The sequence below is a fragment of the Pangasianodon hypophthalmus genome, chromosome 2 (assembly GCF_027358585.1).
Source record: "Pangasianodon hypophthalmus isolate fPanHyp1 chromosome 2, fPanHyp1.pri, whole genome shotgun sequence".
Lineage (NCBI taxonomy): Eukaryota > Metazoa > Chordata > Actinopteri > Siluriformes > Pangasiidae > Pangasianodon > Pangasianodon hypophthalmus.
The window spans coordinates 10140908-10166054 of NC_069711.1; the positions used below are offsets into that span (position 1 = coordinate 10140908).

The window sequence follows — 25147 nt, forward strand, 5'->3', positions numbered from 1 at the left end:
TGTGGAACCTCTTAAAATAAAGCTGAAAGTGGGGCAGTGTTTCATGAATAGTTGACTAGTTTGCAAACGTAGGTTTTACCTATTATGCAAATATGCTCAAATTCTTTGTAGACAGACCTAAATGGTCTAAGATGTATGTACGTTCACACTAAGTATCTCAACTGCTACTCAGAAAAATTAAATGATCAAATTGCACCTCTTGGTTGCTCCATTGGCATAAATCTGTTGTAATCAATCTTTCCATCAAAATTCTTTTTTCCTTAGCTTTTATTCTTTACCTTCAGCCAAATAGGCATTGGCCATTAAGTTCCACCCTGGTAGATATTTTTCTAATTTGCATAATATGTAAAACCAGTCCTAGGATTTTTGCAATATGTTCACAAATTGGTGTCAAAATACTCAGTGGAGTCTAATCCTCAATAATTACATGTTGATATTTGTAAATAATATGGCCGCAAAATGCCAATCAGTCCTAACAGGGTGGAGGTTGGTTTACTCAAACAGCAGTAACTCATGTTTGACTGCATGAATTTACACAAAAATTGCCATATGTAAGGTATGTTTCTGAGGAAAAGAGCGGGTCATGAACATCCATCGGGGGTGAGGTTAAGTCCAGATCACTGTTTCTCAGGAACCGTAAGTCCGATCGAGCTGAAATTTGGTATACTGCATCTTTGTCTTAACCTCCAATTAGATTTCATAGGATGACTTTATTTATTAAAAACCATAACCCATGAGCCAATCAGCTTTCAGGATGCATTTGTTGCATGCCAATCACTAAATCTGATTGGTATATACTGCACATCCAAATCAGTACAGAATTGGTTGCAAAAACACAGTATCAATGTTTTGTAAATGAGTGACCATCTCAGTCTCAGGATGTGAACCCTGCAGGAATCCCTTGGTCTCTTACCTTGTTAGACATTGCAGGGAGATATTCATTATGTCATGATTGGGAGGCAAAGGTGGATGCAAGTGCAGATTATTTATTGGGAAAAGTACAAATAAACAGCCAAGACTATGAAAAAACACTCCAAAAACTTTAACAGTGGAAACATGGCAAAAACATCCAGACTACAAGGGAGACTGTGGCACACACGACAACACACACACACACGACAACACACAGACACACACACACACACACACACACACACACACACGGCACACAAGCTTGATGATTGAAGACACAGAAACCAGACCTTAAACGGCGTGCTTATTAGGGGTAACAGCACAGGTATGAATGATCAGTGGTACATGTGACATAGTCATGTGAAGTGCTGGGGCAATGAGGCGGAGCATCTACTCCGCCTGGCTGAGGGGAGGCACGTCATACAAGGCGGAGCCAGAGGGGGAGCAACATCCACCACGAATGTAGTTCAATGCCGATTTGGACGCTACCATGACACATTACTGTTATTTGTTGAGGCTTCACCAAATATGAACTGAAAGGGTGCCGAATTTTAAACCAGTGAATTACAAAAGTGCACTACAAAAATATGTATTTTTTTAAAATATACACTCTAGTGTATGCTCAATCTCAACATCTCACTCGTTTCATTTGTTAGGCTTATTCAGTTTGTATACTCTATGTATATGTATGTTGTCCTTTTTCATGAAGTTTGCCATAATAGTAATCAGAAAAACACCTTCCATATACTCAGTCCATCTTCTGCTATTCATACGGAAGCTACTGTCATTGTACTTGTATATAAGCATATGCCAAGATTGAACTGCAACCAGGTAGCCACACAGCCAAGTGAAAACAGCAGGAGACACTGAGCATTAGCTCCCTCTATCTGTGTGGCTTCAAAGAGCAGACAGTGATCTCACTTCCTGTGCTCGATATAAACAAGATCAGCAGTAGTGTAAAAAATAGCACTGTTGCCTCATGCACATCAGTACTTTTCTGCAAGGGATCACCTTTTCTACATACAGGACAGTCAGATTGTGAATACACGTGCTCTGTGCTCTTGCTTTTCCACACACTCAATCACAGAATTGCAGGCTTCTAATGATGAACCCCTGAAAGCATGAAAATGGGGGTGTCTATTGTGACCATTTATTTTGCAATATATGTTAGGATAATAATCAGACATAACTTATTCGATAGACAATTATTCTGAGCAAACCTATTTTTGCTTTATTATCATCTCCTTACACCAGACCTAGCATGCCACCAATCACAGAACAAGTGGCAACTGTTACCATGGAAACGTTGTCAGAGATTGAACCGGAGACAAGTGCTTCACCAAGGCTACACAGTATCTAGGTGACTACACGTGCACATCTTGTAAAAAGTCTTCCTCATTTGTAGAGACACAGACCTGTCGTAGTTCCAACATGCGTGCTGAGGAGGTTTCAGGCATGCTAATGTTATAAAACAGGCTGAAACTATATAGTGCTCTCTGTAAGATGAGGAAATGTCTGACATGTCTCGCAGGAAATTGTCACCATATGCAAGTCCAGTCAATAAAATTGATGTCCTATGAAATGTCATTTTTATATGTAACACTTTTCTGGGGCTCTTGTCACTGCAAACATAGATCAGATCTCTTCACTAAAAAGCATCTCTTTGTTAAACTGCATAGAAGAAAAAATGCTACGATAAGACAAACCTTTGCTACAAAAAATATCAGTCTTTATGCATTTTACATTTGAATGTTGCTTCTGCATAACTTCCTGTGGCTCAGTTTGCCTCAGCTGAAACAATTAGGAACTGGAGAAAGTCTTGTCTCTTGAGGTATTTGGGGGCAATTATGACAAGTGAATTAAACCACATAATGGAAGATATTAAACGGTGATTCACTATATAAATGGCCCACACAGTATAATTCCCCACACTTGCCTGAACAGAACAGGTTATACTGTATCAAAACAGAGATCCACCAGGCAAGGTCACTCAGGCTGTCAGAGATACAGTATCATATCTCCATAAATAGGTTTGAAAGACCCACTACTGTCACCTTTTAACATGGTCATATGTCTGAATAGAAATCCATCTTTGTGGCATCCATCAATGCCATGAAGTAATTTAAGGAACAAAAATATGCTATTTTAAGCATTTTTTTTTTTTTTTTGCTTAGATTGAATAGTTCTTCTGGCAACAGGCCTGCTGATATTGTTACTGACACATTAGAATATTTATTTAGAATATTTTATACTCATGTATTAAATAGATTGCAGATCAGTATTAGTAGACCATTTCTGAGAACATGGAGCCACAGGAGATAATCAAGACTTAAGTAAGCGTATGCATATATGTACTGTACTCACAATGGAAAGTGCATGTGTTGTGTGCATGAATAAGCAAGGTTCACTGTAATGTGGGAAATATTCAAAAAGGCTATCTTGATGATAATCATCCTAAATTAATATGGGCATCAGGCCAACCCATTTATTTGAGTATGGTGCTTTTATGATCATACCATGATATTAGAGAGGGATAACCTGTAGATGTAGAAATCACTGGGATTCGCATGCAGTGATAACGTGTCATTTGAAATGCAGCACACGTACAGCAGCACACGCACTAATAAGCGGACAGGGCATGAAGGCGGCTTTGCTGCTTTGCGCGCTCACAGGTGGGTTATAACACTCCACATCCTACCTCTCAGCGGCTCCTCTGCGAGATCGGAGGCGCCTTCTTTGTCCGAGGGGCTCGGATTGGGCTCGTCCCCTTCGAACAGCTGGTTGATTTCTCCCAGCTCGCCGTCACTCCTGGATGAAGCGCTCACTGTGAACCTCTGGCTCATGGTGCTGAGGCGCCGCTCGGTGCTGGAATTCGCCGCGGATGCAGATGTTGGCGATCGGCCACCCACAGCTGCGCACCGACAGCCGAAACCACGAACTTACTGTAGATGCAAACAGAGATGATCATTCACTGGACTAAACCCATCGATTCTTGCTTTTTTTTTTTGTCCCCCCAGTCTGCAGCTCTCAGACTTGGTATTGTTCGTTGTATGAGATCTTGAATGAGTTGCAAGCTGCTCATCAACCGGTGTCTTGGACCGCCTGCGTATCCCGGTCCTAGTGCCGGTAGAAGCTGTGCACACAGACACTGCTGCAAGACTGACAAGCGCATCATCATATCGCTATAAACACAGCATGAATTCAGATATGCTGTACTGGGACAGTTTCTGAATTTCCACCAACCCTCGTGCAGCCCAAATTGACCTGTTTATCATTTTCCATCCATCCATCCATCCATTTTCTGTACTGCTTATCCTACATAGGGTCACGGGGAGCCTGGAGCCTATCCCAGGGGACTCAGGGCACAAGGCGGGGGATGCTCTGGACGGGGTGCAAAGCCATGGCAGGGCACAATCGCATACACATTCACACACTACGGACACTATAAAGATGCCAGTCAGCCTACAGTGCATGTCTTTGGACTGTGGGAGGAAACCGGAGTACCCGGAGGAAACTCCCGAAGCACAGGAAGAACATGCAGACGCCACACACACAGGGCAGAGGCAGGAATCGAACCCACAACCCTGGAGATGTGAGGCAAACGTGCCCCCGTTTATCATGTTTAAAAAAGGAAAACATATAGAATAATTTTTTCCCCTCCTGAAACTCAGTGGCCTTGGCTTATTTTCTGTGTGGAACATGTACAAGAAAAAAATTTTTTTTTTTTAAACACACATCCAACACTCTCCTACATATTTACATCCCTTATAAGGTGCTCGAGTTAATCTGACCCGAGAGTAATAAATGGTTGAAAAGAGTACCTGAAAACATGAGGGCCGCACAAGGATTAATAAAACAAAACATCAATAATACATTTCCAAAATTCTCCAGATGTTGACTAAGGAAACTGTTATTATCATATTCTAAAGAAGCATGGCTTGTCAAAACTGACTGAAAAACAATTTAAACAACATTTTGATTGTTTTAGGCCTTTACTTCTTCAATGAGCGTTATTTTGTAGCATACTTATTCTTGGCATCAGTAAATCAAATTTCAGTAAAAGGACTTCAAACTTTATCCTCAACCTATTCTAACATTCTATGAACACAGTAAACTAAGTAAAAATGACTACTATTAAGATGTTGGCCTAAATAACATTCTATAATTAATTTCTTACAACACTAACAACAATAACTGGGTTTATAAAATCTTTTTTCCAAACCATTCCCAAAATTCAATACTGGAATAACAAGATTAAGTAAAAATCACATTAGAAAAACGCCACTAAAAGGAAGAAATTTTCTCTGTTTCTTGCAGTAGCAGCATAAAACAGGATAAATCAATCTATAAAATTATATGAATATATTACACTAAGAAACTAAAAAAAATCTCTGCATAATACATATTTTAGTTTTATTTTTATTGTCTGTACTCTCTCTGTCATGATCTCTCTGGATCTCTGCTGGTCTCCTTGGTGCCATTATACTTTGCAATTATTTCAACTTTAGGGTTGGATTAGATTAAGGCTGGAGTGTTCTCCTTATGAATACATTAATTAATTATTATTATTATTATCATTATTATTATTATTATTATTATTATTAATCATCATCATAATCATTATCATCATGCAGATTATAAATAGGAATTGTCCATTAGTACATTTTGATTATCATACTTGATTTTTTTTTACATTTATTTGTTATTTATTTTAACATGTATTTCTGCATTTACAATGTGCTGCCAGTTTATTAGCTACACCTACACTCACTGGCCATTTTATCAGGTACAATTACTCTCTCGTCTGTCTGTTGCTATGCACAGTTTGTTCCTGCTGAGTTAAGAATAGTCCACCAACCAGATATTTCCAGCCAACAGTCCAACAGGCCTAGAAGATAATTAACACAAAATCGTGTGTGCTAGGATGTAAAGAAGATGTCATAGAGTCTTTAGCTTTACAACTATATGTGGTACCAACAGGGGAGATGTGTCTAATGGGCTGGACGTTAGTTTACACGGTGCCTACTAAAAGCCTCAGAAGCATGACTTCACCTGATACACTCCCACTACTGGTGCCAGACACTCTAATACGCCAGCACCATTAAGTCTTATTACATTCTGCTTTTCCTGATGAATGCAGTTCAGTTGATTTGTTTTGGGTTGCATGGGATTGTGCATCTGTTTATGCATCCCTCAGACATATAGTTCTGTCACCCCACCTAAAAGTGTATACATATGAACCTAGCTAAGCTGCAGTGTATCGGTCAGAATGACTATCAAAACCACACACACACACACACACACACACACACATTTGCACTGGTAGGACAAATAATATATGAAGCATCGCCCATTTGCTATTGTTACTATGGCGATGTGATGAACTTACGGAATGTCCAGTTGGTTAAGTGCTTATGAGTAATAACTACTAGGAAGTTATAATGCAGTGAAATTTGTTGCAAAACACAGCATATTGAACATAGAGTGACCACCAACTGTGATCCTGCTTCTCCCAAAGAAATGGTTTCTGAACATAAATAACTAGCTGGCTACTAAATGTTGTACCTGCGACTAGTTTTAAGTCTTGGGATACTAATTACCTAGTTATCTGACAACAGTTTTAATGAGAAGCTAACTCTAACTTGTAAGTTATTTTAAAGTAGGAAGCAACAGGTAGACTGTTATATGCCTGTAAAAGGTTTTTGTTTAACTTGAAATTGTAAACAATAAAATTGGATTTAAAATTGAATCTTTACCTGTGTGTGTTCATCCACAGTTAATTAGGTACACAGCAGATTGTGATTGTACAAAGTCACTGAGATCACCCCCCCCCCCCCCCCCAACACACACACACACACACACACACACACACACACACACACACACATTGTGGTGTTTGATGTGAATGTTAACTGTGGTTCTTCAACTGTACCTGCATGATTTTATGCATTGTGCTGCTAACACATGATTGGCTGATTGCATAACTGCATATTGCATGAATGAGCAGGTATACAGGTGTTCCTAATAAAGAGGACTATGAATGCAATATACAACCCTTTGCTTCTTAAAAATATCAGTAATCTTGGGTACAATTTGTGTAGTTTTCTACGGAAATTAGCTGGTCGGTTTTACTGAGCATCTCAAAAAATCTGTCACATTTGCTCCTTTTTTTTTGCATCCAAACCCCACGAACCTTCATTATGTATAAATACACAGTAGGACTACAAATTGTGTTTAAAAACATTCATTATTAATTGAAGTTCACTTCAAAGTATGCAAGGTAGCCAGAAACTCACATCTCTGCTGACCATTCCATTTAGTTCCTTCTTCCTTTTTTTGTTATTATAAGCTGTCCTTCAATTAAAAATCCAAGTATAGTATAGTCAGGTCAAGAGGGTTTTTATTGTCATTCCTCTATATAGCTTGTATACATTGGAATGAAATGTCTTTTCTCCAGGACCTTTTTAAAACACATAAGACTACACAAAGTGAAGCTATACAACCATACGGTACTTTTACAGTAAAGTATAGTATTACAGATGGGGTTTGTGCATCTTTTAAACAATTCATTTTCTTCCCAACACTTCCTTCTACAGGCTAATACAAAGTTTATTTGTTTATGGCTGTAGAACTGTGAATGTATCAGTAAACCATTACTTGTTGGTGACACACATGATGGTTGTGCATGATGGTGAAAGGATAATCTGAGGAATGATTTACAAAACAGACATTAATTGTTTTATACAGACGGAACACATCTGAACTGTGGAACTCGGGTTTATTTGACCTAGTGAACAAATTCCCCCTGGATACACAGTTCCCAACATCTCAACTGTTCTCTGTAATTCTGGAATTCTTTCTTCGTAATTACCTACTTACTAAGGACAGGCTCTGCTAACCAGTAAACTTAAATACACATACCCAAAACATGTTGCTAACTCCAATTACAATTTAGCTTCTGGGTAAGTACACTTTTATGCCTAGCTTGCTTACTTAAACAATACCTTATGGTTTATTGCATAATTATGGGCTATTAGCTTCCAAAAATAGGTTATACTTGGAACCGTTTATGACAGCAAAACACTCTGTTCTACGGTTCTACATAGAAGCTTTAAGGGTTCTCCTAGACGAACAAGGGTTAGGGTTAGGGTTCATGATTATATCATGATTATATAAAAATTTCTAAAATATAAAATATATGTATAATGATAATGTGTAAAAACATTTGCCATATTAATTTTTCCAAAATATTTGTTATTTGTAGTTGTCTATTTAATATTCTTTTTGCAAACATTAACAAGTGTTTGTATATATTTTTCTTTAATTTGAGCATACTGGTGTTACAGTAAACATCTCTTGCTGTAAAACATTATTTTAACTCTGCACTAGGCCACACAGTTACAGTATAAGCTTAACCACACCTCTGGGCCCTGAGGATTTTTCATATTCATGCTTCTGTTTAGATGAGAATGGAAATTGTTCAACAAACAAGAAATTCATATTTTTCCATCATATTGTATCTTGTACTATGATACTCAGTAAGAGATCAGTGATTTATTAAGCTATTCTAAAATGGCTGTTATGAACATCATTTATTATATAATACAGTATATTTAGCATAATTAACTAATATATCGTTATTACAATATATCAGTTTAATTGCGGTTAATCTAGTCAGCATTTTGTCTGTAAAAATATTCTGCTTATAAGGTGGTTAGGAAATGTCTCCACTGGATTAATGTGTCTACTGGACAGGGAATGTCTTCACTGGATTAATGTCTCCACTAGATTAATGTCTCCACTGGATAAGAAATGTCTCCACTGGATTAATGTCCCCACTGGACAGGAAGGGTCTCCACTGGACAGGAAGAGTCTCCACTGGACAGGAAATGTCCCCACTGGATTAATGTGTCTACTGGACAGGAAGGGTCTCCACTGGACAGGAAGAGTCTCCACTGGACAGGAAATGTCCCCACTGGATTAATGTGTCTACTGGAAAGGGAATGTCTCCACTAGATTAATGTCCCCACTGGACAGGAAGAGTCTCCACTGGATTAATGTCTCCATTGGATTAATGTCTCCACTGGACAGGAAATGTCTCCACTAGATTAATGTCTCACTGGACAGGAAATGTCTCCACAGGACAGGAAATGTCTCCACTAGATTAATGTCTCACTGGACAGGAAATGTCTCCACAGGACAGGAAATGTCTCCACTAGATGGCGGTAATGGGTAAAGATGAAACTAGTGGAGAGAGGGAAGAAAGTGGAGAGAAGAAGAAAGACTTTTCTCCCTCAGGAGAGAATTCACTTTGCCAATAGCTGGTTCAGTTTTAGAACTAAATGATTAATATGACTTGACTATCCTACATTTGAAATGAGTCTAAGGTCAGATGCAGATAACTGTATCCTGTTTACTGAGCCAGTCATACTGAGGTATATCATGGTTAGTCAGTGAGTCTTTCCTTCACTTTCTTTAAAGTACTGTAATACATTACAGGCTGAGTGACACTGATATATCTTTGTGTTCTCCTTTGCTCTTTGCACTTTGGCTTGCTGTAATTTTATATTAACCCAGGATTCATTCAGAGCTCCTGTTGATAAACTTGTAATGATTAAACAGCAAGCGTTTAGCAGAAGTTTAGGACTTTTCTCCAGAGTTCCTGAGCTGCTTGGGAGTCTTGAGAGGAGGAAGAAAATTCAGCAGAACCGAGACCTTGATAACAAAAAAAAAAAGTGAAAATTACATCGAAAAGTAAGTTTCAGTGTGAACTTATCAGCTGCAGACAGAGGAACTGCTCCTACAACCTACAAAAAACTTCATAAAGGTACCAAACTGTACTGTTCCTTGTCTCTGGGGTGCTACCATCAATTTTACCTTCTTCTGTATCTTCAATATGTATATTTATACCTCTAAAATTCTTTAAGGTACATAATTGGACCTTTAAAGCTTCATTAAGCTTTGCTAAAGGTACAGATGATGTAGCCTGGATAGTACCACCCCAGTGACAGGTAAATGTACAGTTTGGTGCCTTTGTTTCTGAGAGTGTTGTACGCTCGTTATTGTGCTTTACGTTGTATATAGTACCTTGTATATTGTACATGTATAAATCCCTCAAGATAAAGTGGCATGTTCATGTTACAGTATGTTTATTCGTAATAGATATATTCATTGTTTTGGCTGTATTTTACTTCCTTAAATGTTTAAGACATTAATTTAAATTAATACCGCCATCTGTGAGCTTTCCTGTGGGACAGCGGTACACAGATTCACATTTGTACTGGCATTAAAGGAGAACTCCATCCTCAAACACATTAAATACATGATCAGATCAAGACTAGATCAACATGTTGAAAGAATTTAAAAAAAAAAAAAGGTCAATGTGGAATTTCATTATAAAATAAATCTTGGACAGCACTAAAATTGACATAGTTAGTTAGTTATCAAAATTAATATGCATGCTGTTTTGGGTGTATTTTTCCTTTGATAAACAAATGCATCTAAAGACATTATTTGACATTTGTGTGCTTTTCCTTTTTTCTCCCTTTTACATGCACTGATGGCCCAGTGCATGTAGTGATTAGGAAGTTCCAGCCCTCAGACTCTGAAGCAGTGAAAATCATATTTCAAGATGGAATCAAGGAGCACATTACTTCTTCATTCATCTATGCCATTTCCCAGCCACTCCACATTACTCTGACTCTGTGCTTCTGTATTGCGGGATATATACTGTTTGGAGAATCAGTTGTTCTGGCTTTGCTGGCTGGAGCATCCTGGATTGGCCTGTTGTTATACTGCTGCTATGAGTTCTACACTGGGTATGTCCGACTGAAGCTGCGCACAGACATGCGAGACATCACAGGCTTTTACATTAGAAACCCAGACAACTGCTTCTGGGTTGCAGAAGCTCAAGTCAATGGGCGACCCCTGGTGGTGGGTATGGTGGCTGTAGAGGCCAGAAATATTCCAAATAGTGATGGGCAAAAGTACGGAGAACTTTTCCGAATGAGTGTGTCTTCTGAGTGCCGTCACGCTGGTGTCGGGTCACGCCTGGGGAACGTAGCTGTGGACTTTTGTAAAGAACGAGGCTTCTCAAAGGTTGTGCTTCAAACTACCTTTCCTCAGAGGGCAGCTATCTCCCTTTACATTAAGATGGGCTTTAAACTTGTGCAAACCCACACTCAAAGTGAAGGTCCTTGGTGGATCAACAGGCTGATCAGAGTTAAGATTCTGAAAATGGAGAAAATCCTTTAAACTTTAATCCACTCATCCATTCATATACACTATATGGCCAAAGGTTTGTGGACGCCTGACCATCACATCCATATGTGCTTTCCGAACATCCCATTTCAGACTTTGCTGAGGTTGGCTCCTTTTAATATGTTAGCAAGTTTAAAAATGATCCAATAAAATCCCGATTTTTGATGTGGCAACCATTGTATTCATAAAACAAATAAAAACAATGAACAACACTGGAAGCTTGAATGTAATGAGCTGATTAGCATATAAACAGACTATGCAGCTATCAGAGTTCAGTCTGTTTGCCCAGAAATGCATTTAGCTACTAGTGAAAATACAGTGGTTAAAATGCGGTGGTTAAATTCTAGTCAGGATACAATCCAGATACAAGACACAGAAAATGACCAGATGGAAGCTGGCTGTCTGCTCTGTGTTTTGGCCTGTGATTTTTTTTCTTTTGGGAGGTGATCACTCTGCTCTGGACTTTTCATTCTCTTTTCATTCATCCACTCTCTCTAGTCATGAGCTGTCATAGAGCCAAAGCCTTGTTGCTGCAGTGTATCAGTGCTCACTATGTCTGATGGTTCATGTGGTGTAAACAGCAAAACCATGCCACTGTGAGCATGTTTCATGAGCTACGCTTATTACCTGCTTTTAATGTTACACATTCTCCTACACTCTTCTTGAAAAAACTCTGAATAGGCCCTTACTGAACAGTGTATTCTTCTCACAGTGTGTTTAGAAATACTCAGAACAGCTTTGCACTTAAAATGTAGATCTCGAGGCACAACACCACAACGGTCTGTCTTGAATTAACTTTGTATCCCAAAGACACTAGAATGAGAACTAGATGCTCACTGGGGAGAGTTTCAATGCCTATGGTCTACCTGTACACATTTCAAACAAATTGGGTGTCTTCGTCTATCCCATCTCAGCAGGTGCTCTCTTTTGAATTGGATCAAAATATGAATAATTTCACTTTGAACACACTCTTAATAAGTATCTGGTTCCATGTGGCAACACAGTAATAAGTGAAAAAGTTCAAAGGGTATGGAAGCTGTATATAGTTACTGTATGATGTAGTTAAACTTTGGCTGGCTATAAAAATTATCTTAATTATTTTCTGAGAGGAACATCATACACTGTCCCATTGTGAAAAATCAGGACAGTGCAGAAATATTATTTAAAATATTAAATAGAGATTTTATTTGGTGCTCTTGAGACATGGTGACTAGCACTATTAAGGAATATTAACTTAATAACTAATTACTAATTAACAAATAAACTTAATAAAGTAATGTGACATATTAAAAGAACTTATATTACTCCTTTAACATTATAACAGAAAAACTTAAAGTCAGCACCTTCTATAATAAGTATACACTACTTTGAAGTTTGAAGTTCCAGAGCTGGTACCATATTACTCTTTCCACAGAGATCACCTTGATAATAAGAATGCTGAATCTCCTGTCATGAATTCTTCACAAATTCACTAGAGGCATCTTTATCTGACTTTTTCTGCTTCTTCTAAACCAGCAGATTTGTCATTGTTAGTTATTAGAAGACAACTGTGTTTAGAGACAGTAAAAAAAACAGTCAATCAGCAAAGATGTCAAGTCACCCAGTTAAAATCTGATGGATAAAATCATGGATGGATGAAAAGTTCTACCCATGCTTGAAATACATCACTTTGCAGAAGAAAATGTGTTCAAAATTGTGTTTCCCATTTAAAGACTGATCTTTAAACTGTCCAGTCTGGTTTTAACGGTATAAGTATTATCTTAAAGAAAGAATTGACAGACAAAGTCCATACATTAATTAGGTTTGCAGTTTTATTTAATATAAATCTGCTTAAAGTAATAAATTACACTGGTTTCATGTAATTTTGATATTGATATTGCATTGATATTGCTTTGCATGCGAGAATTGTGTAGGCTAATATTTTAATTATTGTTTCTTACTCATGCAGTTTTTATTTGTAAGAGAAAACTGCACATGTATTTCCTCAGCTGGCCCAGGACCCACTATTAAATACCCTAGAACTGCCCTTATAACCTATTGCACCACTTCTAAGTTTCTGTCTCTGTAATTGCTGAGTTGGTGCATGACAGCAACATGCAAGACGTGGGCTTGGTTATACTTTAATCAGAAGGCCTGCTCCTACTCTGCAAGCTGTATAAAGCTGCAGCTGTTTAAAGCTCAGTAAATTAGAACAAGAAAATGAATAGGCATAATTCTGTGACCCTCAAGAAATCAGTAAAGTTGACTGATGTCATATAAATTTTTATTTTACAGAAATCCTATGTCACATTTAGTAAAAAAAACCTACTAACACTGACTCTTTCTGTTTTTGTTTGTTTGTTTTTAAATAAAATTTGCCATATCAGATTTCTAGGGGGATTAAAACCGACGACAGTTCCAGCATGACATTTCCTAAAGCACAGCCATATGAAATTAGTTATTTTCATCTAAATGTGTGTGTCATATCGATGCCGGAAATGGCATCTAACTACACATCCCAGCATTCAGCCTGGCCTACAAACATGGCCGCTGAGGACTACAATACCCAAACTCTCTCACATTCACACCCACCTGATTACTGATCATACACATCTGGACTCAATCACCGTCACAGCACACTCACAATATAAATGGACATTCAACACACACATGCATTGTGAAGTATACTCTCAGTGTTTCATAGCTGTTGATACTGAGCTTTTTGATTCCTGCTTGTCTCTCTGGTTCTCGATATTGTTCTGGCTTCGTTTGTGATATTCTGCCTGTTTTTTGACCTAATTTTTGGATTACTTCTTTGTCGTTTGCTACGGTTATTAAAGCCATTGAGTACCTGCACTTGCGTCCTCAACTGTTTTCTGCCAGTGTGATTGAACTAGATCAATATATCAAGAAAAAATCTTCATCTACTACCTTTATAATACAACCACTACAGAATCTGTATTTAAATAGTTGAATAATAGTCATGTATGTATGTATGTATGTATGTATGTATATATTTACTATTACTAATTTCACTATTACTACTATTACTATTTAGCTCCATTTGCTCCAATACACCTTCCCCATAGGCTGCTCAGAATACTTTTTTACCCTAAGTAGCAGTTATAGCAGACACAGTGGTCAGTGGTCACAGTGCATGTGCCCTTTGAGTGCTGCTGTGGAAGCAGTTTAACTAAATCTAATCAAAAGCAACATTATTTAAAGCATTACATTTTAGAGTTTGTAAGTTATAAGCTGATTGCCCTAAAATTACATAAATAAAGTAAGACTAAAATTCTGAAATGAGAATAATAATATTGAAATTAATCTAAAGATCCTTTTTAGTTATTAAATAAAGCTGCTTGGTTTAAATTGAGGCAAAATCAAATCACATTATTATTCTTATAGTTATAATAAGTAGTAAGTAGTAATTTGACCTTCACTGTATTGGACACCGCTGTTGACTCATTGCAGATTGTTTTGACTTAGAATACACACATCTCTAAGGTGAATGACAGTTGTGTGGGTCCAAAGCAAAGAAACGTTGAGAAACCAGGGCCAAAGTTACAGTAGCTGATGTTATATCATTGGCAATGTTTTTGTGTATTTTTCTGTCAAAGCAACAAGTTCAAAAGTTGTGAAATTCCAGAACATGATGACATTGAATCTGTGTCTGTGCAGTGTCAGCTGATAGTCCTCCCTCCTCCCGTAAGCAAAAAAGCACATATTTGAGCGTGTACACCCACACACACATTGTCCTTGAACTCTAGTGTGGTTTTATAGATAAACAGCATATCCGTGTATGTTTTGGTGCTTATTTATCGAGGGACAAAAAAAATTGCCCAGTGAATGAATTACCATAAATTCTCAGTTTTTGTTACTCTGAATTCTAAAATGTAATTAATGCCTTTGCTGGGCTGTTAATACAACTCTAATGAGTCAGGTTTTTTAATTAGTAATCTGTCTGTATATACTTAGCAATACCCACCTGAGACTAAATTATGGATAACAACTTTTTAAACAATTAAACAAACAAACAGTTTAAACAAACTCCAACCAAATCATCACTGCAAAATTTACCAAATGCAAAATCTATACCCTCTGTATTAAAGCACAAAATGCGAGAGAGAGAGAGAGAGAGAAAGAGAGAGATGAGACGAGACAGTGTGACTGCATCTCACTTGCGCCTTGAGATTTGAGATTTCTCAGATAGCATGGTGCACCATTGCAAATCCAGAGCAGTTACACCTGACATGGCAAAGTCTGTCTCTCCGCTTACTGTTTGTTTATTGCTGGTCACTACTGACATCACTGCTCAGTGTCCAGAACAGTGGCTATAGAAGGAGGGTGACACTTCTTCTTACCACTGAGACCATGAAAGACGATTAGCATTACTATGCAAAGCCCCTTAGTGTTTCTTCTTTATGTGAAAGCTGAAATCTTGGCCACACTGTCCTTTGTTTGTGTAGGCCTGGATAGCTCAGTGAGAGGCCATTACCTGTGATCGGAATAAATGGATATGCCACCACCCAATTTATGACTGGGGCCTCTTGCTCTACCTCTGCATATCACCTTTATACATAAAAAACCTTTTCTAAAGCCTTGGTGGGATGCTTCAACCAACTGGACCCACTTGGAATGGCTCTTTTTGCCAGATCTAATATAGTAGGTAGTACCTAGTACCATTGTTGATGGTTAGACAAGTTGGCTTGTTTATGCAGGTTTGGGATTGCTGTCTTGTCCCATGTCCTTGTCAGTCAAGAGCATTGATGGGACAATGGTTTGACCAATTTCTCAGAGTTTGACCAGTTTCTAAGGTCTATCAAAGGGGCCAGATTCAAAGGCAAGGGAACCAGATGGCCCCAAGGATGAGAAGCCTTAGCAGTCCTAAAATCATAGATAGACGGGCCTTGCCACTCTCTATATAATATTACTTTCCAGGTTGACTTATTCACGTGAAGCAATGTTAGGTTGCTGACAGCCTACAACATCTTTTTCTCTTGTGTATCTGTAGGCATGGGTCTCATGGAACCTAGGAGCAACAGGCATTCTTTTTCCAGGGACACTACTTCTCTGGTCAAGAAAAGGAAATTCGACATTCGAGGGCTCCTGCTTTCACTGATCTCTATCACTCAGTTTTCTGTGCCGTCCTTTTCTGACTGGGAGAATGGAGTACAGTGTCAATGGTTACAGCCACTAGCTTACAACTTCTGATGATAGCGTGAGAATAGCATGCTATGAAATGGGACTGGATACGTGTCCAATCATTTTTGGAAGTAAGAGAATGCCTCTATCTTTAACTCCTTTGCTGACTCTGTTTAGTCCCAATCCATTGTAGCTATATATCATTATTACTTGCTGCTTCAGATTTGCTGCCTCAGGCTCAGTTTATGTACCATTCACTGTCTACATTAGCACTCCTGGAGCTGGGGCAGCTGCTATCCAGGGTCCTGAAGGTCAGAGTCTTCCAGGGCGTGGTTTCATTTCTATTTCTAACTGCTGTTTTTGCCTAGGTCATGAGAAGTATGGATGGGGAGAATACTGTATATGTACATAAAAGAAAGGGAAAGCTCTAATTAACTATTGATCTTGATGACTTGTTAGCATTACTGACAAGTCATCAGTGTTACAGTGTTACACAAACATTGAAAACAACTGAGAGCTTCAAACTAGCCCTTAACTCTTTTAAACCTTTCCACATTTTCTCAGTAATAAACATTTCCATGTGTTTTTGAGATTCTTTGTCAGATGCTGCATTTTCTTTCCTTCTTTATTTTCTTTTTCACCGGCGACTGCATTTTGGAGAATGATTTTGTTTAAAGACAGAAAATGGAGACTATCAAGTCTGCCTCTATCATGAAACAATGAAAAATAATGCCCTCAATATTTTGTCATGGCCAACCTTGAGGCCAACAATTCAGTGTGTTGAACGAAAGATGTAATCGGATACATTCTGTAGAGTAAGTTCTGAGAGACCGTGAGCACCCAACACTGGCATTAGAGCCTTCATAGCAGGGCGAACTTGTGATGCCTAGTGGCATAGTCACAAAGCCAAGGCTAATGCTCAGGCACCACTGATTAATCCTTATGGTCTACTTCTGTTTGGAGTTTCTGCACTTATGACTCACGTTCTGCTGTTGTGGATAGCCCCATATGGATACCCTAAAGATTTGCAGTTATGCCCAAGTCTTACCCTTGCTTTAGTGGATAATCTCACCTGGATAATGTACATTTGCACCTATGAACTGATGCTGTAATCATAAAGAATCTCCTGTTCTTATCTCAGGACTCATACTGACCCAACTCTCAACACACTTTGTACTGTTTGACTTTACAGTACACAGTTGTAGAAGAGTAATAATTTATAATCCCACTATCTGGTGTCACCCTAAAGGGGATGCTTTAAAAACAAATTAAAGAATTGTAGAATAGATCCTGTAATGGCCACACTGAAATCAACTCACAAGTCACAGTGGTGCAGCGGATGCATTGTGACCTCTTTCCAGATGCCAAAGCAACTCACTATTGATGACTATGGTTCTTCCTGGTGGAGCTGGACTGTCTGCTAGGTCAGGACACACTGGGCCAAGACTGGCCTCAGTGTCTTCCATATGCATTTCCTCCTTGACCATTGTGGCCAGAATTTTCACAGCTGCTATCACTAGTGGAATGGAATTCCTTGGTAGCTTTCTCCCCTAATAGATCTACTGTTATAAATGGAAAGAAATCACCATCAGCCAGATTACCTGTGCCCGTGGGTTTGGCCCCACAGAGTGAAGAGCAGATTGAGGACTGCAATCCAGCAATCCAACTGAACACAAGTGAATACAAGAGACCCCCGTTCATGGGCCATGTATGCTCACAAGTGGAAACTATTCTACAAATCCTGTGCACTGCCCAGTTCCTAGAGTACTATGCTTTTTACAGCGATCAGTAGGCAGTGGAATGTCTGCATTTATGTTGAAGTTGTGTGTGGCAGCTATTGCAGAGCATCACCACACCTGGTCAAGGCCCCAGTGTGGGATCTTCCCCATGTTCTAGAGTCCCTTAAGACCTCCCTTCATGAGACCAGGCAGAGCATGGTCAGATTACAAAAGTAGGGGATATGTCATGAGACCAGGCAGGATGCCAAACTGAAATGGGCCACTGTAAAGCCTTTTTTACTAGTGATACCTGTAGCCAGTAGAGTTGGAGAGCTACATGCCTTTTGTTTGAGCCCAGAGTTTCTATCCAAAGACATATCCCCTACTTTTGTAATCTGACCAATTAACCTTGCAGTGGTTCATAAAGAAGAATCTGGTGAGCTTGCCTTGTTATGCCCAGTATGTGCTCTACTATTATTTGGACTTGATATTGGGTGATGATCAAAGCAAGTGCTAAGTCTCAGCAGAGACTGGCCTACTTCATGGTGGATGTCATCACCTTGGCCTTTAGACGGGCCAGATGCCTGGCCTCTACTATGACACGCCACTCTACAAGGAGCATGTCCTCCGTATGGGCATTACTTGAGGTTTGCAACTCCAGGAAGTCTGTGTAACTATGTGGGCATCACCATGCACTTTTTTTTACAGATTTTACAAGGCTAGCATCGTATCTTGCTGTGGTGTGAGTGCAGAAATCATCTCTGAGCACCTTTCTGGTACAGTCCTAAAGTGTGCTGATTCCTCATAACCACTTGGGTTTGCTGACATTCAGAACCAACACCAATCTGGCAAGAACACAGCGAGAAGGTGCCAGGAAACGATGGCCATATGACAAAGGTATTTATACAAAATAGTAAGCCATATGGTTATTTTGTGGCTTTGTTGAAGGTCTCGTGTGTGTGCTCACACACAGGAAGGTATCCAGGTGATTCTCACCATCCTTGGTGCTGCTGTTCATAGATAACTTAACAGTTTTTTGGCTGACCTCCTTAATTAAAATGCTCAATACCTTAATGGTAAGAGCTTTTCTGTTTTTATTCCTCTCCTTTTCCTCTCCACCTTCCCACTTCATTTCAATTTTATTTAAAACCTAGCTAACGTTACTATATGCACCTCACCTTGCTGAATAAATTAGTAAAGTTACTCATTTTGTGTGCTGGAGAGAAATACGTCATGGCAGAGTAATCGAATGATTGGTGGTTGGAGTAGAGTGGAGGGGGAGGGAGGATTATTGCGTTCGAGTGGTTGTGGCTGCACTGTGCTCTAGTTTACTCTGTCTTGTACATTGTAACACTCTGGGTCAACTGGCAGGGCAGGCCATGGGGAAATCTCCTGGTGCTCCTGAATGCCATACCATGAGTAAATGTGTATTTGAAGTAAATTAAGTACTCATACCACTCGTCACAGCCATTTTTGTATTTATTTATTTATTTTCCAAAGATGTTACAGATACATTTAAAAAAATACATTGCTAACATTGTAATGTTTAAGTATAAATAGCATTACCTTTGTGATATATTTAACCTATATACAACATATATAAGACCACTATTTGCAGACACTCCAAGCTTTACATAGTTTACATAGTTTTACACATACTCTAAGGCTATAGTACATTGAATGATTTTAGTGTACATATAATATGGAATTTTAAATGTCAGGTTACAAAAGAATTCTTTATAGGTAGTATGTCACCAGCATTATGAAACTGATTTTTTAATGACTCAGTTTGGTCATCTAAACTGATAGGTAGTGATGTTACTATGACGTTAAAATATATCGTCACATGGAATATACTGCATGTACATTTATGTTTATTCTAATCAGTTACAATTACATTTACAAATAATTATCTGAGGTATATCTTAAGTAATCAGATCAATACATTCTGATGTTTAGCAGCAGAGTAGCAGCAAAATCGAGCCTTCTGGCCAAAGGCTATGGAGTTTTCTGTTTCCACCTGATTTTGAAGCAGTCTGCAAAAAGTAAAAACATGTAGAATGTTAAATATATGAGGAATTTGAACTGATTTCACATTTTCGTAATTATATGAATATATTTACATTTTGTAGGAGTATAATTCTGTTAATTCTGTTATAATTATATTATAATTATACTCTGTTATAATTCTTACCTTATCGACGGATGAAAGCCACAGGAAGTTCTCGATTGGGTACCAGTGTTCCGGTATGTACGGATTCCACTGGCTCATAATCTGTTGCTACAATCTCATAATCACGAATTAACTGTGGAGGAAAAAAGCATTAAAGCACCAAACCATAAATGTTAGCACAATTAAATTCAATTTGCTACTTATTCTGGTCAACTCAATAGTGTGATCTTACCCAGCACAGAGCGAGCTGTATCTGTAGCTCAGCCAGGCGCCGGCCGATGCACATCCTCTTGCCGATGCCAAAAGGTACATATGCAAATGGATTGATAGAGGTTTTGTTCTCGAGCCACCGCTCTGGCATGTACTGCTTCCCATTGTCAAAGTACTCCTCATTAGACCCTAGTGCCTGGCTGTTAATCATCAAAACTGTCTGCAATTGGACCAAAAAACTTTAATAAGACAAATTTCCCAAAGGCTTTCTTCTAAATATTTATAAATATATTATATTAAAGTGAAGTGAAGTGAGCACAGCCCTAAGGCCTTACAAAGATAAATTAGGGGTATTTGTAATGATGGAAATCTGTCTGTAGGTGGCAGTGCAGAAATAACATTAGCAATAAGGCTCTTACCCCTTTAGGCAAACTATATTCCCCGAGCACAGTGTCTCTGTCCAAAGTTCGGCTTGTAAAGGGGATGGAGGGTGAAAGTCTGTTTATATGAAAAAAAAAGTGTGACATAAGCTGACATGCATGAGCCACATTATGGAATGGTATGCATAAGTAAATATAAGTCAAGGCATGATAATCCCACAAAACACTATTAACATTCCTAGAACCATGTGGAAGTATTATACTTGCTTAATGTTTAAGAACATTTCTTTCTGTCTCATGAATTGACTGTCAAAGCATTATGTTAGTATGATTAGTTTTTACTACTAAAACTCTCAGGACCAAATCTGAGATCAAAGGATTTTTTTTCCTGGTTTTTGACCCTGTCAGTTTAGCTTTGCAGATTAAACTAGACTCTTGTCTAATATTTTAGGCTAAACAACTGAGAGCATAGCTGACAACCATGCAAAAATTTTATAATTTGTTGTATTTAGAAATTATGTTGACAGACATTGTAGATCCATTTTAGGCTATCTAAAAATTTAATCATAATGGGACATAAGATTGGATTGGAATTAATTTTTTTTTTAACCATATGACAATATAGTATATATTTGTTGAATTTTGCCTAGTTGAAATGAACCTGTTTAATTATTACCACTATTATTGAGTTTATTTTTATAACCATACATAGATAAACTCTACCACAAACTAACAGAGTTCATTCCACACTGGTTATATTTCCGTGGACTGATTCAGATCCAGCACTTTGTTGTTTATATAAGTCTTAGCATCTTGTCATGATGATGAGAGTGATGAAGAACATGTCCTACCTCATGGACTCCTTCAGACATGCCTTGAGATATGGCATTTTCTTAATATGCTCAGCACATGGAACCTGTCCAGGGGGCACCACTTCTCTAATCTCCTTCAACAGCTTGTCCTGAATATGGGGGTTCCGTGAGAGGTTGAAAATAGCCCATAATGCACTGTTGGCAGTCTGCGTAGGGAACGGAAGATAGTTTGTTTTGTCATTATAAACTGCATGTTTAATGTCATTTCTACAACGAATTGCTTAAACTGCTTAAATCATATAAATTTATTGGACTGGAGTTAGGTGAAAAGGGTCTTCAAAACAATCTTCAAAACAAGCACACATCAAGATATTAGGATTATCAGTTTTATATGATTATTTGGCAAATTGTAATGTCATAAATGTTTTTTACATGCCACTAAATATGGGTGAGAAAAATTCCACACAAGAATGTTGCTTAACAGATTTTAAACATTTAAGTTGAAAATTGTATCTGCCTTGACTTTACTGATGGTCACCCCGTTATGGCATTATCTTAAAATTAATAAAGATAATGATAAAGATAACAAATTTTCAGATTTTCAGGTCTCATTATGCCTCCTGTTTTTGAATGTTTTGATACTCACTGTCTCCACACCCCCAATCTGGAGCTCAGTTATTGCTGCATACAGCTCCTTCTTGGTGAGGGGACAGTTATGGTAGATATCACTAAGGAAGCCATCGGTTTCTCCACTTGAGTGTCTCTTCAACTTCTTGTCAATGTAGATTTTTGCTGAAAAAAAAAAAGAAAATTATTTTATGTGTCTAATCAACTGTATCAATTGCTGACTCAATGTTACCATGCAGTACTATAATAATTATTGGCAAAATAATGCCCTGTTTGAACTTGATCTGTGCACGATTAATGCTGTTCTTAGTTTCTGGTTGGTGAACGTATATCAGCCCAGCAGCAGTACTCTGGGTATACAACTTTGTATTAGCATTTCTCCACCCTCTCTCTGGCCTGCTTCCCTGTTCCCTCTACTACAAATATTTGGCTGCATTCCCTCTGCACTTAGGTCATGCAGTTTACTACAACTCACTCTGTCCCCTCCCACTCACAAGCTCTGAAACTAGAACAATGTGTGAACATTGGTCAACAGTGGTCACTAACAGAGGAAGGCAGGATCAACAAAGAAAGTATTAAGTTTATATCTCATCACCAGGCAGGAAATGTGTTGTATTAATCACGCATTTGTACCTGTATTAAAAATACAGTCCCAGGCAGCTGTGTGGTCTTGCCATGTCTTTGTGTTCAGGCTCTTGTGGAGACTAACTGGAGTCACCATCATCTTGCCAAACATGTTCATCATCTGTCAGTCAGAAAACATGGCAAAGTTTAATCATTTGCAAAAGTGAAAATGAAATAGATAAACATCTTAGGACTTCTGACACAGATCAAGTATAATCCCAGATTATTTAATGGACAGTCGCCATTAATACACTGACACTGAGCTTGACTTAGATTTTGGATTTAATGTGTCTATACAAATCTCGATGTTAAAAAGCATAACTTTATGCTTTGCTCTTTAGATTGCCTGACTACTTTGCATTGGTCTGATGAAAAACCTATAACTAAGAAAGCAATATGTGTTTGAAACAGGGAAGATGATATCCAGCAAATTCTGCCTGACTCATGCTACAGTCCCCATAAACACAAAATGTGACGTAACATCCAATTCTGCAACGTAACCTCAGTGAACTGAGTAAAGGAATGTCAAACTACACATTGGACAAACAGAGGCTGAGAAAAGGTTATCCTAGTGTTTGAGTTGTTGAAATGTACAGATAAACTACATTGTGCTTATGAGATAACCAGCATACCGTTTTTATCGCTGTGATAAAGTCAGTTGCCTCGTCATTGGCGTTTTCTTGCAAAATCCCAAATCGTTTGTCATAGAGCACATAACAAATTGCTGTAACAGGAAAAAAGGTTAATATGTCGTTAATAATTTACACATATAATTGATAAAAAATTTTTTTAAATGTATTATGAATAAAATAAAGAAGCATGCAGTGGATGATGAGCTGTAAATATGTTGAGAAAGTATGTACTGCAAAATATGAAATACTAAAAACTCACTTTCAAAGGACCACTTATTCAGTTCAATATACAAGTCATTGATCCTCCCGTTCACATTAACCTGTCCAATCCGGTTAAGGAAATCGACTAAAACCTTTAAAGAAGGAAAACAAACAGTATGAATCATTGATGAAAAGTTTCACATTTAAAATATTGAGCACAAATATGTTTTCTTCACATAACACACCAACCTCATTAATTTTCCCATCAAGTTTCACAACTTCAGTTGGTTTCATGAATTTCTGCTGAAATGTGCTCCTCACTCTCTGCCAGTCCTTTCCTTCTCTGCAGATGGAGGCAGACAAGAATAAAACAAATCTATTTCAAGATCAATTCAACACTCATATCAGTTGGGGGAAAAAAAGAATTAGGATACAGGGAATTATTTACAAGATGAGAAGTCCATAAGCCTCGTCCCGCAGATCTCTGTATGCCTTCCAGGGTTTAATTTCCAGTCTCTGGGGATAGTTCCCCTCCTTCCTGTACAGAGCTTCCAGCAAGCAAGGCGCGCCAATGTTCACTGATTCAAACGAGCCCATTTTCATCCGGAAGATTTTGCCAAATTTCTTATGGTAATCCATCTAAAATAAAAAAATAAAAAAATAAAAATAAATAAAAAGAAAAACACACTGAGAACAAATTTCAACACATTTAAAAGGAATGTGTAAACGTTTGCTTATAATAATAATAATAATAATAATAATAGTGATAATAATAATAATAATAATAATAATAATAATAATAATAATAGGCACCACTGTCTGGTGTTGTTTTTCTAAGCCTCCTCTCCGCAGGATGTCGATGAGGTTCCCCAGCAGGGGCCAGCTGGTTGGGCCTGGGATGGACTGGACAGTGTGTCCAGCGCAGGGCGCAGCATCTTTCGAGTCCAGCACACACACCGAGGATGTTGGCTTGCAGTGTTGCAGCCCGACCGACTTCTTCTTCTTCAGCACCTCGAGGATCTGCGCTGGGGCTTTCTGAATCTGCGCTCTCATCGTAGCCTGGATCTCTGCTGTCTCACCTTGATCGTGCGTAAAGTTGTTCCTGAGCTGCTTTTGTCTTAAATGCCTGACTCGTGTTACAATATATATCCTAGTGGTGTTTGTGACTGTTAGACACGGGACCAATCAGAAGCAGGGCTTGCAAAAGAGAGAGAGAGAGGGAGAGAGAGAGAGAGAGAGGGAGCACGTGCCCACTATTCATTTATGGATTCACGTTGCGGGCACCGCATGACCCCGCACAGACCGAGGAAGTGCCCTTGCCCTCCGTTTTATAAATAAACACACGGAAGGTGACGCGGTTCGCTTGATGCGCTCTGGCTGCTGCGATTAGCCAACCTTATCTCCTCGCTATGCAAATATACGACCACGCTTCATCGGTTTGGGCAAATATTTGTCATGGTCTACTGTCTGTGCG

At 38.5% G+C, this 25147-nt stretch overlaps 3 protein-coding genes across 8 annotated transcripts in view; 1 reads left to right on the plus strand and 2 right to left on the minus strand.

The window, feature by feature from the left end:
* The window catches only part of slc12a5a (solute carrier family 12 member 5a), a 153510-nt gene extending 149355 nt beyond the window's left edge, over positions 1 to 4155 (minus strand). For 2 of the 4 annotated variants that reach the window (XM_053228120.1, XM_053228117.1), the window contains exon 1: positions 3611 to 4021. In XM_053228120.1, coding sequence (XP_053084095.1) covers positions 3611 to 3755 — 145 coding nt within the window. In that variant the 5' untranslated portion in view covers positions 3756 to 4021. Of the gene's footprint in view, positions 1 to 3610 lie in introns of all 4 variants that reach the window. The other 2 variants (XM_053228115.1, XM_026924480.3) reach the window with 2 other exon arrangements.
* Positions 4156 to 9153: 4998 nt separating this feature from the next.
* nat8l2 (N-acetyltransferase 8-like 2) lies at positions 9154 to 14007 on the plus strand. 3 transcript variants are annotated; one of them, XM_034310722.2, is made up of 3 exons: positions 9154 to 9357; positions 9490 to 9666; positions 10490 to 14007. In XM_034310722.2, coding segments are annotated over exons 2-3 (678 nt in total). In that variant the 5' UTR covers positions 9154 to 9357; positions 9490 to 9665; the 3' UTR covers positions 11167 to 14007. The 3 variants fall into 3 exon arrangements, with proteins under 3 accessions (XP_034166613.1, XP_026787431.1, XP_026787510.1); XM_026931630.3 differs by having other exon boundaries at positions 9156 to 9357; positions 10481 to 14007; XM_026931709.3 differs by having other exon boundaries at positions 9156 to 9347; positions 10481 to 14007.
* Positions 14008 to 19480: 5473 nt separating this feature from the next.
* On the minus strand, positions 19481 to 24942 carry LOC113532087 (1,25-dihydroxyvitamin D(3) 24-hydroxylase, mitochondrial). The gene is made up of 12 exons (XM_026923241.3): positions 24487 to 24942; positions 24122 to 24312; positions 23923 to 24016; positions 23732 to 23825; positions 23473 to 23564; positions 22850 to 22961; positions 22236 to 22381; positions 21629 to 21795; positions 20817 to 20895; positions 20420 to 20617; positions 20209 to 20320; positions 19481 to 20050 (listed from the first exon to the last, which is right to left on the minus strand). The coding sequence occupies exons 1-11, from the start codon at positions 24724 to 24726 to the stop codon at positions 20210 to 20212; spliced, it is 1524 nt and encodes a 507-aa protein (XP_026779042.1). The 5' UTR covers positions 24727 to 24942; the 3' UTR covers positions 19481 to 20050; position 20209.
* Positions 24943 to 25147: the final 205 nt, after the last annotated feature.